This window comes from Rutidosis leptorrhynchoides, chromosome 3 (genome assembly GCF_046630445.1).
Source record: "Rutidosis leptorrhynchoides isolate AG116_Rl617_1_P2 chromosome 3, CSIRO_AGI_Rlap_v1, whole genome shotgun sequence".
Classification (NCBI taxonomy): Eukaryota; Viridiplantae; Streptophyta; class Magnoliopsida; order Asterales; family Asteraceae; genus Rutidosis; species Rutidosis leptorrhynchoides.
In genome coordinates this window covers 154,128,584-154,145,041 of record NC_092335.1, presented here as the reverse complement: position 1 = coordinate 154,145,041, position 16,458 = coordinate 154,128,584, and the positions used below count along the sequence as shown (strand labels likewise).

The 16,458-nt window shown below is 33.4% G+C and overlaps 1 protein-coding gene across 1 annotated transcript; it reads right to left on the bottom strand.

Moving 5' to 3' along the window:
- Positions 1-8,478: 8,478 nt before the first annotated feature.
- Positions 8,479-9,477, bottom strand: LOC139900507 (uncharacterized). The gene is made up of 2 exons (XM_071883275.1): positions 9,370-9,477; positions 8,479-9,273 (listed from the first exon to the last, which is right to left on the bottom strand). Exons 1-2 carry the CDS (start codon positions 9,475-9,477, stop codon positions 8,479-8,481), a joined length of 903 nt encoding a protein of 300 aa, XP_071739376.1.
- Positions 9,478-16,458: the final 6,981 nt, after the last annotated feature.

The window sequence follows — 16,458 nt, the reverse complement described above, 5'->3', positions numbered from 1 at the left end:
AGGTATTCTATTCACCCAGGCTCTAGTAAAATGTATCAAGATGTGAAAGAGTTTTATTGGTGGCCTAACCTTAAATCTGATATTGCCGATTACGTGAGCAAGTGCCTTACTTGTTTAAAAGTTAAGGCCGAGCATCAAAAGCCGTCTGGTTTACTTCAACAACCGAATATTCCGTAGTGGAAGTGGGAATGTATCACTATGGATTTCATTACCAAGTTGCCCAAGACTTCAAATGACAATGATACTATATGGGTCATAGTGGATCGTCTTACTAAATCTGCATACTTCTTGCCAATCAAAGAAATAGACAAGATGAAGAAATTATCACAACTTTATATCAAAGAGATTGTCTCACGTCATGGAGTCCCTATTTCAATCATTTCCGATCGAGACAGTCGATTTATCTCTAGATTTTGGAAAACTTTACAATCTGCTCTTGGAACTCAACTCAACATGAGTACTGCTTATCATCCGCAAACCGATGGTCAAAGCGAACGAACCATTTAAACATTGAAATATATGCTTCGTGCTTATGTTATTGATGTTGGCAAAGGTTGGGATAGACACTTGCCTTTGGCTGAATTGTCTTACAACAACCGTTATCACTCAAGTATTAAGGCTGCACCTTTTGAAGCCTTGTACGGACGAAAATATAGATCCCACTGTGCTGGGATGAACTAGAGGATAGACAATTAACTGGTCCGGAAATCATTCATGAAACAACCGAAAAGATCGTTCAGATTAAGAAACGATTAGAAACTGCTCGTAGCCGGTAAAAGAGCTATGCTGATATTCGTCGAAAAGATTTAGAATTCCAAGTTGGTGATAAAGTCATGTTGAAAGTATCCCCTTAGAAAGGCGTCACCCATTTTGGCAAACGAAGCAAACTAAGTCCGCGTTTTGTTGGACCTTTCAAGATTATTGAAAGAATTGGTCCCGTGGCTTATCGATTAGAACTACCTGCTAAGCTTAGTAAGGTACACTACGTGTTTCACGTCTCAAATCTGAAAAAGTGTCTTGTTGATGACACACTCGTTATTCCTTTGGATGACATTCGCATTGATGATAAGATGCACTTCATAGAAGAACCAATTGAGGTCGTTGATCAAACTGAGAAATGCTTGAAACAAAGCACTATACCTATTGTTAAAGTCCGTTGGAATTCACGATGAGGCTCCGAGTATACCTGGGAACGTGAAGACCAAATGGGACGGAAATATCCCCATCTATTCTCAACCGCAGATACATCTGAGAAGTCCACCTAAAACTTCGAGACGAAGTTTTTATTAACGGGGAGGTACTATGACGACCCTCAAATTTTCATTTCTGTTTTTATTGTTCCACTATTAAGACTTCTTGTACTCATGAACTTTATTTAACAAACTTTGAATAAATATTATCTTTTGATCGATATTTTCTGTTAATATAAAGTTTATGTATTTGTGTGATTTATATTATATAAACTATATGTATTAACTTAAGTGTTATAATTATAAATTAAAAACTAATTTAGAAACTATTAAGAATTAAGTAGTAATAAGAATTAGGGTTAAAGCCAAAAATAGGCTACAAACTTACACAAATGTACCAATGTCGCCCACAAACTCATTTCCGTCTTAATGTCGCCTACAAACTTTCAAAAAGTGTACCAATGTAAAAAAAAACTTTCAAAAAGTGTACCCATGTAAACAAAAATGACTTGCTACTGGCTAAACCGGTTAAAAATGATATCAAATCAACACGTGTCGTTCATGGATTGGATCTTATTTTTTATAAATTATCAGGTCAAATTTAGTATTCAACAGGTCAAAAATATAAAATGTTGATATTAGCACATTTTTTGAAAGTTTGTAGCCAACAGTAGGACGGAAATGGGTTCGTGGGCGACATCGATACATTTGTGTAAGTTTGTAGCCTATTTTTGGCTTTAACCCTAAGAATTAATATGAACTTAATAAAAATTAATAAAAGTTAGGGGTTAATAATTAAATAAAATGTAACCCTAATATTAATAATATTAATAATAATAATAATAATAATAATAATAATAATAATAATAATAATAATAATAATAATATTAATAATAATAATAATAAAAATATATAAATATATAAATAAATACATTAATGCCGTAAAAAAAATATAATACACATATGCATAAAAATCGGCTGGGAAGAAGAAAAAAAAAAGGAAATAATAGCTTGATCCCTAAGTAATTTACAATTCTAGTTTAAATCTAATTAGTGTTCTTGATCACCAAGGAAATCCCTAGAATCATAGAGTAATTAGGAAACTAACACAACTATAAAAGGAGATCAAATTTTTCCATAAAATCACCACAAAACTCTTAGCATTTAGTCGACAGATTACTCTCCTTGCTTCCCTCCCTTTTTAGTCTACTAAAACCATTCCACAGCCCAGCTTACAATCGCCAATAATCATCACCATCCAGCCTCCTGCAGTCGACTAAAGACAGCCTTTAAGTTTGCTGTTGCAGTCGACATACAACCTCACAAAACCCTCCTGCCATTCGCTACTATCTTGCTGCTATTCAGCCTCAATTCACCATTAACCTGCTGCTATTACAGCTCCTGTTCAGCCCTAAAATAGCCATCAAACCTGCTGCTGCCTTGCTGTTCCTGTCGTGATTAAACGGGTCAAGAAAACCCTTCAATTGGGTCGTTGCTGCTCCTGCTGGTTCCTGTTTCTTTTTGCATCACCATCATCATCATAAGTATTGATCTCTAGCTCATAAGGTAGCCTAAACCCTATCTTAATCTTGTTTTAAATTTATTACTTTTAAGATTATAAGTATATTGTTATAAGTATGATTAAATTAAATTATGATCATGAAGAAGTAATAAATTGTTAATGATTAATGGATATAAGTATTATGTATAAGTATTATGATAAAAGATTATTAGTTAATGATGAATACAAGTTTTTGAATTCATGTTGAATTATGATTAGGGTTATGAATAAGGTTAATGGTATAGATAAATATTATGAAAAAAAATTGATTATGAATATTAAGATTAGGGTTAAAAATTTTGAATAAGAATTATGGTTAATAAAGATTAGGGTTGATGAATATTATATGATTAATTATGTAGTATTATGGTTATGAATATGAGTAAAAGATATGATTTTATGTGCATGAGTTTGTTTAGGAAGTAATAAAGATCATGATGTACATGCATGCATACGTACGTATGTGCATACATTGTAGGTATATGTGTGTGTATATGTAAATATATACATATGTGTATATGTATGTGTATATATGTAGGTATATGTACGTGTGTTTGTATGTATGAATGTGTATTATGTAAGTATTATAATAGGTTAGTAAAAATAATAAGAAAAGTAATAAGTGCATATGTATATGTATCATCTTACACTTATATATATGTAACATATACACCTAATATATATATATATATATATATATATATATATATATATATATATATATATATATATATATATATATATATATATATATATATATATATATATATATATATATACTATATAGTTAAGAACATGTGTGATCATAAATAAAGAATATATATATATATATATATATATATATATATATATATATATATATATATATATATATATATATATATCACATAGGTATTTATTTATATATCTAACACCTACAAAGATTATAGTATGTATGTATATAAAACATGATAAGGTCTTATAAGAATGGTTAATTAATTATGGGATAATTAAAGAATAATAATACTATTATTATAACTTATACACTAATCTATATAGTAACACTTAATTACACTAAATATATTATCACTTATGTATATATATATATATATATATATATATATATATATATATATATATATATATATATAACTAATAAGTATATTAATAACTTGTTATGTGTATACACTTATAACGTGAAGGTTATAATTAAAGATAGCTTACAAAGACTACAAACATCACCACTACTTGTGGCCTAGGGTGATCCTTGTTACCATTATGCGACGCTTGTGGATCTCGAATGCCAAGACATAGATTTTGGTCAAGAGATCCTGGGCCGCTCGGATACAACTAATCATTTAAGTGACTTGCATGTTAGCAACGAAGTTTGGGCGAGATTGTACCACATCTTTGTTAAGAATTGTAACCCGAACTTCTTAAACTAGAAGCTTACTGTAAGTGGAAGCTTTCCATAAATAGTAGGTTTCCAAATCTAGATACTTTTGAGAAATAGGAACTTTTCTCAAAAACCGTCACTGTTAATATAGTTTACTATATTAATAAACAAACTTTATGTCTATTAGACATTAACTAATTAAACATTATATCTCTAGGTTGAGATCTCCGTTTACACACTCCGTTCATACTGCTTGCGTGAAATTACTTGATTGCTACTAAGGTAAACTTCATAGCCCCAATTTTTAACTATCTATATATACTTATTTTGAACTTTTGGGGTGAGACACATGCTTTTTTTCAAACTATTTTACGCTTAGACACAAGTACACGAAAACTTTATTTTGATTAGTTCAAACTGTGCTATGACATGCTTTGTTTCATGCTTAATCCCTGCCATGATATCGTTAGTTGCTGGAATTTTGGCAAGCTTAATTGTTGTGGGTAGCGCTATTGAGAGTGACGTCTCTATCCTGATGACCGTTGGTCAATGGATACATAATAATGATTTAACGACACTAACGAATAAAGTGATCACGGGGTAACTTGTTTAGTTTCGATATCATACACCTCAGCACTACTAACGAACTGATTAAACTTTATAATTAAATCTTGTGGTCTAAAACTATATTAAACCTATGTTGTTCACTCAACCATTTTTGGTTGACACTTTAAGCATGTTTTGTCTCAGGTGAAGATTGCTAGAGATTTGTGTGCTATTTGGACTTTGCTGCTTTTGGAGTCCGCATATTATCATTTATATTATTGCATTAAAACACTTAGATTACATTTACATTTTTAAGGATTCAATTGTAATGACTTAATACTTTCCGCTGCTATGATACATTGGTTTTTAATTAAAACGTCTCATATAGAGTCGTTCTCGCTTTACACTTGTGTTATGATATTGGTTAGTCACATATGACCCACGGTCCCATTTAGGGGGTGTGACAATAACACACAAACAAAAGTTGTCTAAACAGTTTTTTTTGAAATATCAACAATTTTATTAAGATATAAAATAATACAAGAGTACATCTATATCTAACGGTACCACTTAAGACACCACGAGAGCTATGATACACCAACTAAGATACACAATTACAAGGCATATATGAAACAAAGGTAATAAGACACGAAAAGGATCGGTATGGATTAGACCAATTGAAAGGATCGGGGGCTAAGTAATTCAGGAAAAACCCTTTAACCTTTTTCGTAATCGAAGCTGAGTCGTTCATGTGTAATAACAAGCTGAGAAGAAAACAAATCACAGTGCTGGCAACTTCAGCGTTAAAGCAATTCAATTCTACTCATTTGAACCCAACTAAGACTTTGATCAAGATAAAGGGGTAAAAAAAATGAATTAGCCAATTCCCTCTTTTGGTGTCGGGTTTACATTGAAAGCTAAAGGATGAGTAATCCATTGTAGCCAATGTAGATTAAGCTTGTTGCCACGGCTATTAATCCACTCGAAGCTTTTTGCTTGGATGTCCGATATGATTTTGGGGGAGCACGAACCCTCTTTGCTAAAGACTATATCATTTCAGTTTTTCCATATATAATAACTTGTAATCCAAATAATGGATTGCCAAATTGAAGCTCCCATTGCGGTTTTGGTGTTATGGTTTTTTGCCATTGCTAATTCCGACAGGTTTGAATCATTTAAATTATCTATTTTCCACCAAGAGCGAATGCGATTCCAAATATCTTTAGCAATTTCGCAATGTAAAAGAAGATGCTCGAGAGTTTCAATAGCATCATCACATATCGGGCATCTAGTGGAGTGAACATCAATGCCTCTTTTATCGAGTTCGGATCTAACACGTAGACGATTTTGCTTTGCGCGCCAAATAAAAATCCTTATTTTTTGAGGGATTAGCCTATTGACTTGTGTAGGTTTCAAGATTGGACTGTTTGCAGTTTCTATTTCATGTAAGATATTGATCAGTGACGTCACCAGATATGATCTGTTAGAGGTGAAGATCTATCTCCATTTATCAGCAGTGTCATCCGAGAAAGAGTAAGCTGAGAGTTTCCATTCCAAATTTTCCAATTCAGTTCATGCCCGCCATCTTGGCAAGCTGGACCAGTCCCATAAAAATCGAACCAGAATCATTCTTTGAGAATCTGCAGTTGACGGTTGCTTGTTTGTCCTTTTCCAACCTTTATAATTTCGAAAGTAGTACTCTAAGTGAATCTGAGTCGCACCATTTGTCATTCCAGAATTCGGTATTGGAGCCATTACCTAGAACTTTAATAAACGCATTAGTGACATCACACCCTAAATTGCTTAGGGTGTGTTCTACTTTTATAATATTGAACCAAGGGGGCTCAAAATTTTTTTTAAATTTCACTCGGGTATTGAAGTGGAGCAACCCAACCCACCATTTTTCCCGTATAGACTTTTAATGACCCGAACCCAAAGTGAGTTGCAATTATTATTAAGAAACTTCCACCACCATTTAATTAAAAGACCATAATTTTTATATTTTAAAGACCCCACATTTAGCCCTCTGAATTGTAAGGTAATAACATTTGTTTCCAATTAACCCAAGCCACTTTTTGACTATCCGATAACCCGCCCCAAAAAAAATCACGTCGCGTACCTTCGAGCTCTTTCACAACACGAGATGGAGCCTTGAATAATGAAAAATAATATAAAGGTAGACTACTAAGCACGGATTTGATTAAAGTAAGTCACCTCCAAAGGATATAGATTTCGCTTTCCAAGTGGCTAATCTTTTTTTGAATTTGTCGAAAATTGGTTGCCGATGGTGGTGATGTTTAAGGTTAGCCCCGATAGGAAGTCCAAGGTAGAAAAAAGGGAAGCTACCTTCTTTGCATCCGAACCAATTTGCAAGTAGGTTTAATTCCTGTTTTGAGGTGCAAATACCATAAACACAACTTTTGCTAAGGTTAATTTTTAGGCCCGAGAGTTCTTCAAAACATTTGAGAATTTTAAGAGTGTTTCTAACTTCCAAATTGTTCCATTTGTCAAAATGATTGTATCATCTGCGTATTGCAAAAAGATACAATTACCTTATCGGATCCGGTTTCAACACCTTTAATAACCTTTTCTTTAATTGCTAAATTTAGAAGATAATTTAAGCCCTCACTTGCAAGAATAAAAAAAAATGGGGATACCCTTGTCTAACACCCCGTTTTGGAAAGAATTGATCACTAGGTGTCCCGTTTACAAGTACGTAAATCGAAGTAGATGTTAGACAAGAAAGGATACATTTAATCCATTTTTTCCGAAAACCCATAAGGCCCACTATATCCGTTAAGAAGTCCTAATCTAAACAGTCGAATGCTTTTTCAAAATCAACTTTAAAGATATTTTTTTTTCTTTTTTGACCTTTAGTTCATCTACGGTTTCAAAGGCAATAAGAACACCATCAAGGATGTTCCTATCTTTTATAAAAGCACTTTGTTCATCTCCAATAAAAAGTGGAATGATTTTCCTAATACGATTAGCTAAAATTTTTGACAATATTTTGTAGTAGCTACCGATTAAACTTATTGGTCACTAATTTGCGGAATTAAGTGGGTTGTTAACTTTAGGAATTAAAGTAATAAAGGAAGCGTTACAACCGTTTGAAATATTACATGACTCCCAAAACCAGTTTAGTGCACTCAAGAGGTCATCTTTGATGATCTCCCAAAATTTGGTATAGAAAAAGATTGGTATAGAAAAAGATATTGAGACCATCGAGACCCGGTGCTTTGTTTGATCTACAAGATTTAATTGCCTTAAAAATTTCCTTTTCATTGAACTTAGCCACAAGAAGATCAGCTTTTACCTTGTCTAAACAGGGGCCTGACCAGTTATTTAGTTTATATTTCTTACCCGACGGTTTTTCAAACAAGGATTTGAAGTGATTGTGAGCTTCCTTTTTTGATTTCAGATGGATTAGTAGACCAAACTCCAACTATGTTGACGCCATGAATATTGTTGTGTTTTCGTCGACGTATGACCGAATGAAAAAATTTGCTATTCTCGTCACCTTCGAGGGCCCATTTGAAACGTGATTTTTGCTTTAACATTTCCATTTGTGTCTTTTCTTTTTGGAACAAACATTCACAGTCATTCATCCACTGATGTCTCTGATTTTCATCAAGGTTGTTATATTCAGCCTTTAATTCCCATACGGTAACAGCCTTTGAAAGGTCATCGATCTCGGATTGCAATTTGCCGTGTGTTGTGGAGTACCATTTCTGGAGTTCGAACTTGACGTTTTTCATTTTATCCCTGAAGATGCAATCCGGTTTAGTAGAGTTAACATTCGTATCTCAAGTTCTTTTAACAATATCAAAGGTATCTTTATGTTTAATCCACTCGTCGAAAAATTTAATGGGCTTCGGGCCGAAATCAGAAATTCCATCTGTTAAAACTATAGGGCAATGGTCTGTATGCTTTTTATCAAGAATGCTTGCTGACAGATTTGGCCATTGTTGAAGACAATTCCCGGAAATTAAAATGCTATCTAACTTACTAAATTTACGGCCATTGTCACTGATTCTCGTATATAGTCTACCTCCTAGTGGAACCTCGAGAAGTTCATTATCTTTTATGAATTTATTGAACATTGCCGCTCTATTTTCAACAAAAACAGTGTTTTTTCTCTCGGATGCAAATCTAACTTTGTTGAAGTCACCAAGAATGATCCACATTGCCTCATCGTAATTCATTACCTCATTGAGATCACTCCACATTTTCTTTTTAGCTTCGTCGGTTTGAGGTCCGTAAACATTAATGAAAATGAGCTCGGTACCTGCATCTAGCCACTTTCCTTTTATCGCAATAAAGGATTCACGTTCGACCACACGGTTAGTAATAAAAAATCTAGTGTCCCAAACCAATAGTATTCCTCCCGAATTTCCTTTGGAATTTTTAACAGCATATTTATAGTTATCGTTTCCCCAAATTTTTTCGATCCAAGACTCGGGGAATTTTCGACATTTGGTTTCCTGTAAGGCAATTAAATTGGGGATTTCACGATCACAAAGATTTTTGAACCATCTTGTTTTAAATCTATCATCTAAACCTAAGCCTCTAATATTTAATGTCATTATCTTCATTGGAAACTAAACGATTGAACACGAGGGGTAAATCAGTTTATTGACAGTCGACTCAAGTGAGTCCCAATTTCGACCCAACATCATCATAATTAAGAGCTTTACCTGAGAGGGATTGTGAGCCGATAATGCTGCTATTACCTGAGTTGGTTTTGCTTTTTGAGGTCTTCTTCTTTCTAGTTGCAATTTTTGTTCGAGCTTGAGCCTTTGCATTCAGAATCTTTGATGATGAGTTCCAGTTACGAATGCTAGCCCGAAGGATATCTGCTGAACTTTGTGAGCCATGTGAATGTTTCCTTTTTTTTGTTCGGGATGTCAATTGTAACAGTTTAGGAGTTCAGGTATTGTTTGGTGTTTGATTGTTTTGGAATTTTACTTTCAAGCGTACCTTTTGATTTGAATCTGAAAATACGATGGTGTGGATTTTGTTTAGAGGAAGTGGGGATATCGTTAACAGAAGTGGATATGGGTTTTAAGGATTGGACTAAACATGGATTGGAAAGGCCTATATGGTCATCGTCAGATTCGGTATCTTTGAAAGCTGTTATAGACTTCTTTTCGATAACATAAGGGAAATTGGAAAAGGGTAAGGGGTTATCTTGTTTTTTGAAGGGTGGGGTTGGTTCAGTTGTGGGCTCTTGTATGGGCTCATTTATTATTTCTTTTGGGTTTGGGCTTCCAGGGGTATTAAATGCACAATTGTTGGGTAGAGGAGTTTCTTGGACAGATTCTTTTGGTGGGCTATTGAAATTATATATTGGCCTCGAGGGTGGACTGTTAAAATTGGGATGAGGGGTAACCGGGGTGTTAGCTGTAAATGGACTAACTTGCACTTTAATTGGAGTGGGGGTAGGGTTAATAGGATTGGAATCCAAAACGCCTTCTTCATCTGATGAACCATTAGACTTTTTTGGAGTATCCACTTGATAGGTCAGATCATGTTGAGATTGGAAGATGTGACGTGTTAGAATGAGATTCGGTAAGTAAGGAATAGACTCGGTAAGAGAGAGATTCGGTAAAATTTACATTCCACAGCTTCTAGAATTCAGTTACAATACAATGGCTATCTAATTAGGACTACATAGGTTCCTTATATAGCCCTCTTCTAAGGAACCTTCATTTAAGCATGTTTCACATTAACACTATACAACTTTGGGGTCCTAACAATCTCCCCCTTAGTGTTAAATGTGAAATTTACAATATAATCCTATTTAAAACATCTAAAGGAACTTTGTTCCTCTGAAATGAATCTATGATTTGAATCCTTTGAGTCCCTCATATCTTCTTATGTTTACTCTTGTTTTGAGAAGACTCTTCAATCTTGTGAGAAATGTATTTGACTATCTCACTATCTCCTGTTGAGTAGCATTTGTTAATCAGTCTCCATCTGTGACGACCCGTAAATTTCCGACAAAATTTACACTTAATCTTTATATGGTTTCGACATGATAAGCAAAGTCTGTAATGTTGAGTCTCAAAAAAACATTTTGAACTATTTTCATGAATTCATTGACCTTCGACTGCTCTCGACGATTCACGAACCACTATTTGTAAATAGATACATATATATTTAAATATATGAACTTGAAATATAAATTGAAATATTATATGACGTAATTGTTAGAACTAATAATGTAAAATAAAATAATATATAATAACTATTATTTAAAAGGTATCTATATATGAATGAAGTATATTGAATATATATATATATATATATATATATATATATATATATATATATATATATATATATATATATATATATATATATATATATATATATATATATATTTTGAATTTATTTTGTAATCGACAGTAACTCTCAATTGTAATTCGATCGATATTAAACGAGTTAAGAACGAATATATGTGATTTTAAAATAAACGACGATCTGAAATGAGTTCTATAAATTTTAGACTTACTAAAAATGTATTTAGTAACTATTTGATGAATTTTAAAACTTTTTATATTTTACTTAGGGTTGGGAGTGAATAATTAATGTAAATTTTATTTAATAGTTAATGACTGAATTTTATACCATAATGACCAAAATAAATAAATATAATTACTGTAAAATTTGGGATTTTTCTGAAGACCTTTTAATCCGCCACTGATTAACAAACGGGGCACGAAATACTATCCTATTAAAACTGTCGGCAGAATAGGAATTAGATATTTCCTTTTCATTTGCACGTTGTTGATTATTAATACTATATATTATTATTAATTATTAAGTTATGATGGCTTTACTATTGAGTCACTGTTTTTGCTTCATTATATCCACCACATCATTCTTTGCATTATATAAATATACCTATACATATAGATATGCAGGAGAAATTGAGGAAAACTTTCACCTTCACTTACAATCGGCTACCACTCAAACCTCCACCCTACCGTCGAGCCACCACTCCATCCGCTATACACCACCCTCCAACACCACCAAGAATCATCATCATCAATCTGCTATTCCCTTAAACTAAACTCGTCACCACTTTGTTTAAGTTATTATTCTGTTTACTACTAGAGACACCAACCCACAATCTTTCACCCATCATTGAAACCCAACACCAACAACTACCATACATCCACCACCTTGATCACCAAGCCATAACCTTAACAACACCACCTCTCTTCCACTAGATCACATACCACTGCCGTAAGATACTACTACTTATCTTCGTTACGGTTTGAACCAAGATCAAGAACGCCATCACAAACCCATGATCCACAACCCATCGTTACTATCAAAAACCATTTGTTTTCTTTTCCGTTTCATTGACAACCCAAGAATCACCACCCAATTTAATCTTCATTCAGCTAGTTTCAGTTTAATATGGTATTATGATTGAACTATCTAATCGATTTCTTTTTCTCGCGATATGATCCTGCTTCAGACAAACTGCTGCAACGATTATTATTTGTTTATTTTATAACCAAACACCATCAAACCAATTACTTCCCTACTGTTACGATCCATGTGTTCACCAAAGACTGCTGCACGCCACTGTTTTCTGTTTCAATTGATTTCCACCATTAAATTGGTTGCTATTCCAATTAACAAACCCATCATTGTCATCAGACGAAACCCATAATTGCTGCTCTTTCCTGCTTTCTGCTTCTTTTAGAAAACAACATGCCACTCTTTAACCATCACCATGTTAAGGTTACTGCTGCAGTAAGCTTACTTTTATGTTCTATTTTTCGAATGGAAAGTAAATAAAGGATAATGGTGGTAGTGTACAGTAATGATGATGACGATATTACATGGTGAAATTATACGGTAATGATAATGACGATTTAATGGAAGAGGATGATAAGGATTATGTAAAAGATGATGATTGATATTAATGATGATGTCGATGATGAAAACGATGGTACAAAAGATGCTGAATTCACTTTCCTTTATTGTTGAGTCAAAAGCCAAACCCACCAATTTAGTTGAATTAGTAACTGGCCACTATATTTTTTTTATCCGTGATTCTATTTGCATATATGGGGCCGTGATTTTAATTGCTTACTTGGGCTGTGTAATTGTTTACACAATTGGGCCGAGAACTATAAAATGATGTTGGGTTTGAATTAATTATTTGGGCCAATTATATGTTTTTCTTTTGAGCCGAGAATAAGGTTGGGCTTGTGATGAGATTTGGATTACGAAAATTGCAAGCCCATTGTTCTATTTTTTCCCCGGTTCTTGTCAACGTTATCAACAAACACATACACTTAGTTAAAGGTGATAATGGGAGTGATGATGATGATTATTCGATAGATTACATGAGGTTGATATGATTTTATGATATAGATGGCGTATGATTATAATGATAATTGGGATTAGGATAGATAATGATCATGACGTATGGTATACGATGTATAAGAATAATGATGATGATTATTTGATAGATTACATGAAGAAGAATGAGAAGATACGAATAACGGGTTAAAAGAATTTGTGTAATAAATGATTCAGGAAAGAATCAGATAGAGTATTGGTTATGGATATTATCGGGTTAGCAGGACGTCGCGGGTTCAAACCCGGACTTAGGCATTTTTTTTAGGACTACTTCTTTGAGGTTCGTGAATCCGAGGTAAACCCTGCATTGTTTAGTTCCGTCGTATGCATATTTTTACTACAAAATATCGTATTGTGAGTTCATTTGCTCCCTTTTACTCTTATTATTTTTGGGACTGAGAATAGATGTGCTGTTTTTTATAACTGCTTTTGAAATATATTTTGAACTACGAATACTTGAAATGCTTTTATAAATGTTTGACGAGATAGACACAAGAAAAACATTCCTCGAATGAATTATTATGCAGACAGAAGTTCTGTGGATTATTATTGAATTATGTGGACATGATAATTGCCACCAATTGATGTGAATATTTCCCGTGATTATTATTGCTTGGTAACCTAAGAATTAGAATCGGGTATGGCCCTAATTCACGCGAATCCTAAAGGTAGCTACCGGGTTTAACACCCCCACCCAGAATGTTCACTAGAAGGAAGAGCTAGTGGGCATGGTGTTTAGTACTTCGAGGTTTATATATTATACAGACGAGATGTTCTGTTTTTGGGGAAATTATTTATGCGCATTATATGTTAAGGTCGGTTACCAAGCTGAGCAATGAAAGTAAAGTGAATGTTATATATCGAGAGAATGATTTTTATACACAGCTTATGTGTATTATATTTTGTACACGAGATATATGTACGGTTACTAAGATTTAAGAAAATAGTTTCGTACACGAGATAGGTGTACTGTATTTAAATCTTGTGGTCTATCAAAATGACAAATTTTATTGCTTATGATAAACCTATTAACTCACCAACCTTTTGGTTGACACTTTAAAGCATGTTTATTCTTAGGTATGAAAGAAATCTTCCGCTGTGCATATGCTCATATTAGAGATATTACTTGGAGTCATTCATGACATATTTCAAAAGACGTTGCATTCGAGTCGTCGAGTTCATCAAGATTATTATTAAGTCAATTATAGTTGGATATATTATGACATGTTATGCATGCCGTCAACTTTCGATGTGAAGAAAGTTTGTCTTTTAAAAAACGAATGCAATGTTTGTAAAATGTATCATATAGAGGTCAAGTACCTAGCGATGTAACCAAATGTAATGTATTCTTCCAGATGGATTAGGACGGGTAACTACAGGTGGTATCAGAGCGGTGGTCTTAGCGAACCAGGTCTTGCATTAGTGTGTCTAACTGATAGTTGGTTAGATGCATTAGTGAGTCTGGACTATGACCGTGTCTGCATGTCAAAAGTTTTGCTTATCATTTCATGTCGAAAATTATTTGCTTATCATTCTTAAAGCCTAGACACATCTTACTGCATTGATTGCATGAATAGTGTATAGACAAAATTCATATCTTAGCGTATCTGCTAATCCATATCTTAGCGTATCTGTTACTGTAGACTTTATCTTACACGTCTCCCTAATTCCCTCCGTAAGTTACGGGATTTTCTGTACTATGTATATGTATTCTATGTAATTAGAATATCATCCAATATCCGAAAATCATTTCATATCGAAAACCCTTTATCTAACCGTACAAGATGGAACTCACAACTAGTTCAAGCTTCTCGGCTTCCGACAGCTATTCCGATATGGATTCTCACTCGAGCTCCGAAAGTAGTGTGACTGGAATGGATCAACCAATTAGCCATCATCTATTCTGGATGAATTGGAGATGGGTTCGTAGTATACTTAGTCATTGGAGACAAGAAGAAGGTGATCCCTTCCATTCACCACATTGCCCTCTTGGCGAAGAACTTGAAGTACTTACCGGCGAACCTATCTGAAATACCATTTTCTCTCTCATTTCCAGGGTATCTCAACACGATTATATTCTATCCACAATTCTAAACCTTATTCATCCCCTCGTTCCGATCGACAATTATCCCAGAATAATAGAAGAAGTCAACGAGCTTCGCGCTCGAGTAATCAATTTGGAAAACGTGGTGCAAAACCTACCAGCTTCAACAACAGCACCGGTAACACCAGTACCACCAACAACCCAAGTTTCCACATCACACGACTCAACATCTCATTTTATACCTCGAGCATAATCATCGTTCTATGAATCGTTCTACATCATTTATCTTCGTTCTACATGACGATTATATAATTTCTAATGTTTTAGAGATTATGTACTCTAGTTGTAATCGTAAATCAAATGAGTTTAATATCATATTAACTCATTAAATCCATGATTACATCTAAATAAAATATATATGTATATATATTTTCATAACGATTGTAATTAAAAAAAATCTTTTGTACAAACTATTAATGGTGAAAATACTTTAACGAGTAGGTAATACCCGAGAAATATTTAGATTTCACATTAATAAGTTACACTATACATCCTTCGAATCTAATTCAACAGTCATTTACTATTCTACCTATATCCACAGATATACGAATTCGTTCATTGCAGAATAACCATTTTCATTCAATTTCATATATTGGATTTTTACCTATCAGAATCCAACAAGTAGCATAATGAAGAAAACATTGGAAAAAATAAAATTTGTTAGAAACAAACAAATTAACTATGAGAAAAATTTTGTTAAGAATCCACGCTAACTGTTCCTAGCTAACTGATTTCATTTTATTTATCACAATTTATTTATCACAATTTATATTCTCGCAATTTTATTTATCGTCATTTAATTTCTGTTATTTAATTTACTCACTTTAAATATCGGGACACGTATACAAGGTTTTGATATATCATATCGACGCATCTATATATATTATTTGGAATAACCATAGACACTCTATATGCAGTAATGATAGAGTTAGCTATACAGGGTTGAGGTTGATTCTTAAATAATATATATACTTTGAGTTGTGATCGAGTCTGAGACATGTACACGGGTCACGATATGTATTAATTAATTTGAATATTATATATTAAATTATATATGAATTATTGGACTGTAACTGTGGACTATCGACTGTGGACTAATAACATTGGACAATTAAAATGAATTAAAATATTGATTACAACATATGAAACTAAACATTTCTTCAAGTTTGCCAATTGATTTCATCTTAAACCTCATTTGTATCATGACAATTACAATCTGTGTTCAAACCTTTCATGATTCTTGAAAACACCTCAATCGAGAGGATGAACCAACCTCACTTCATCTACAGAAGAA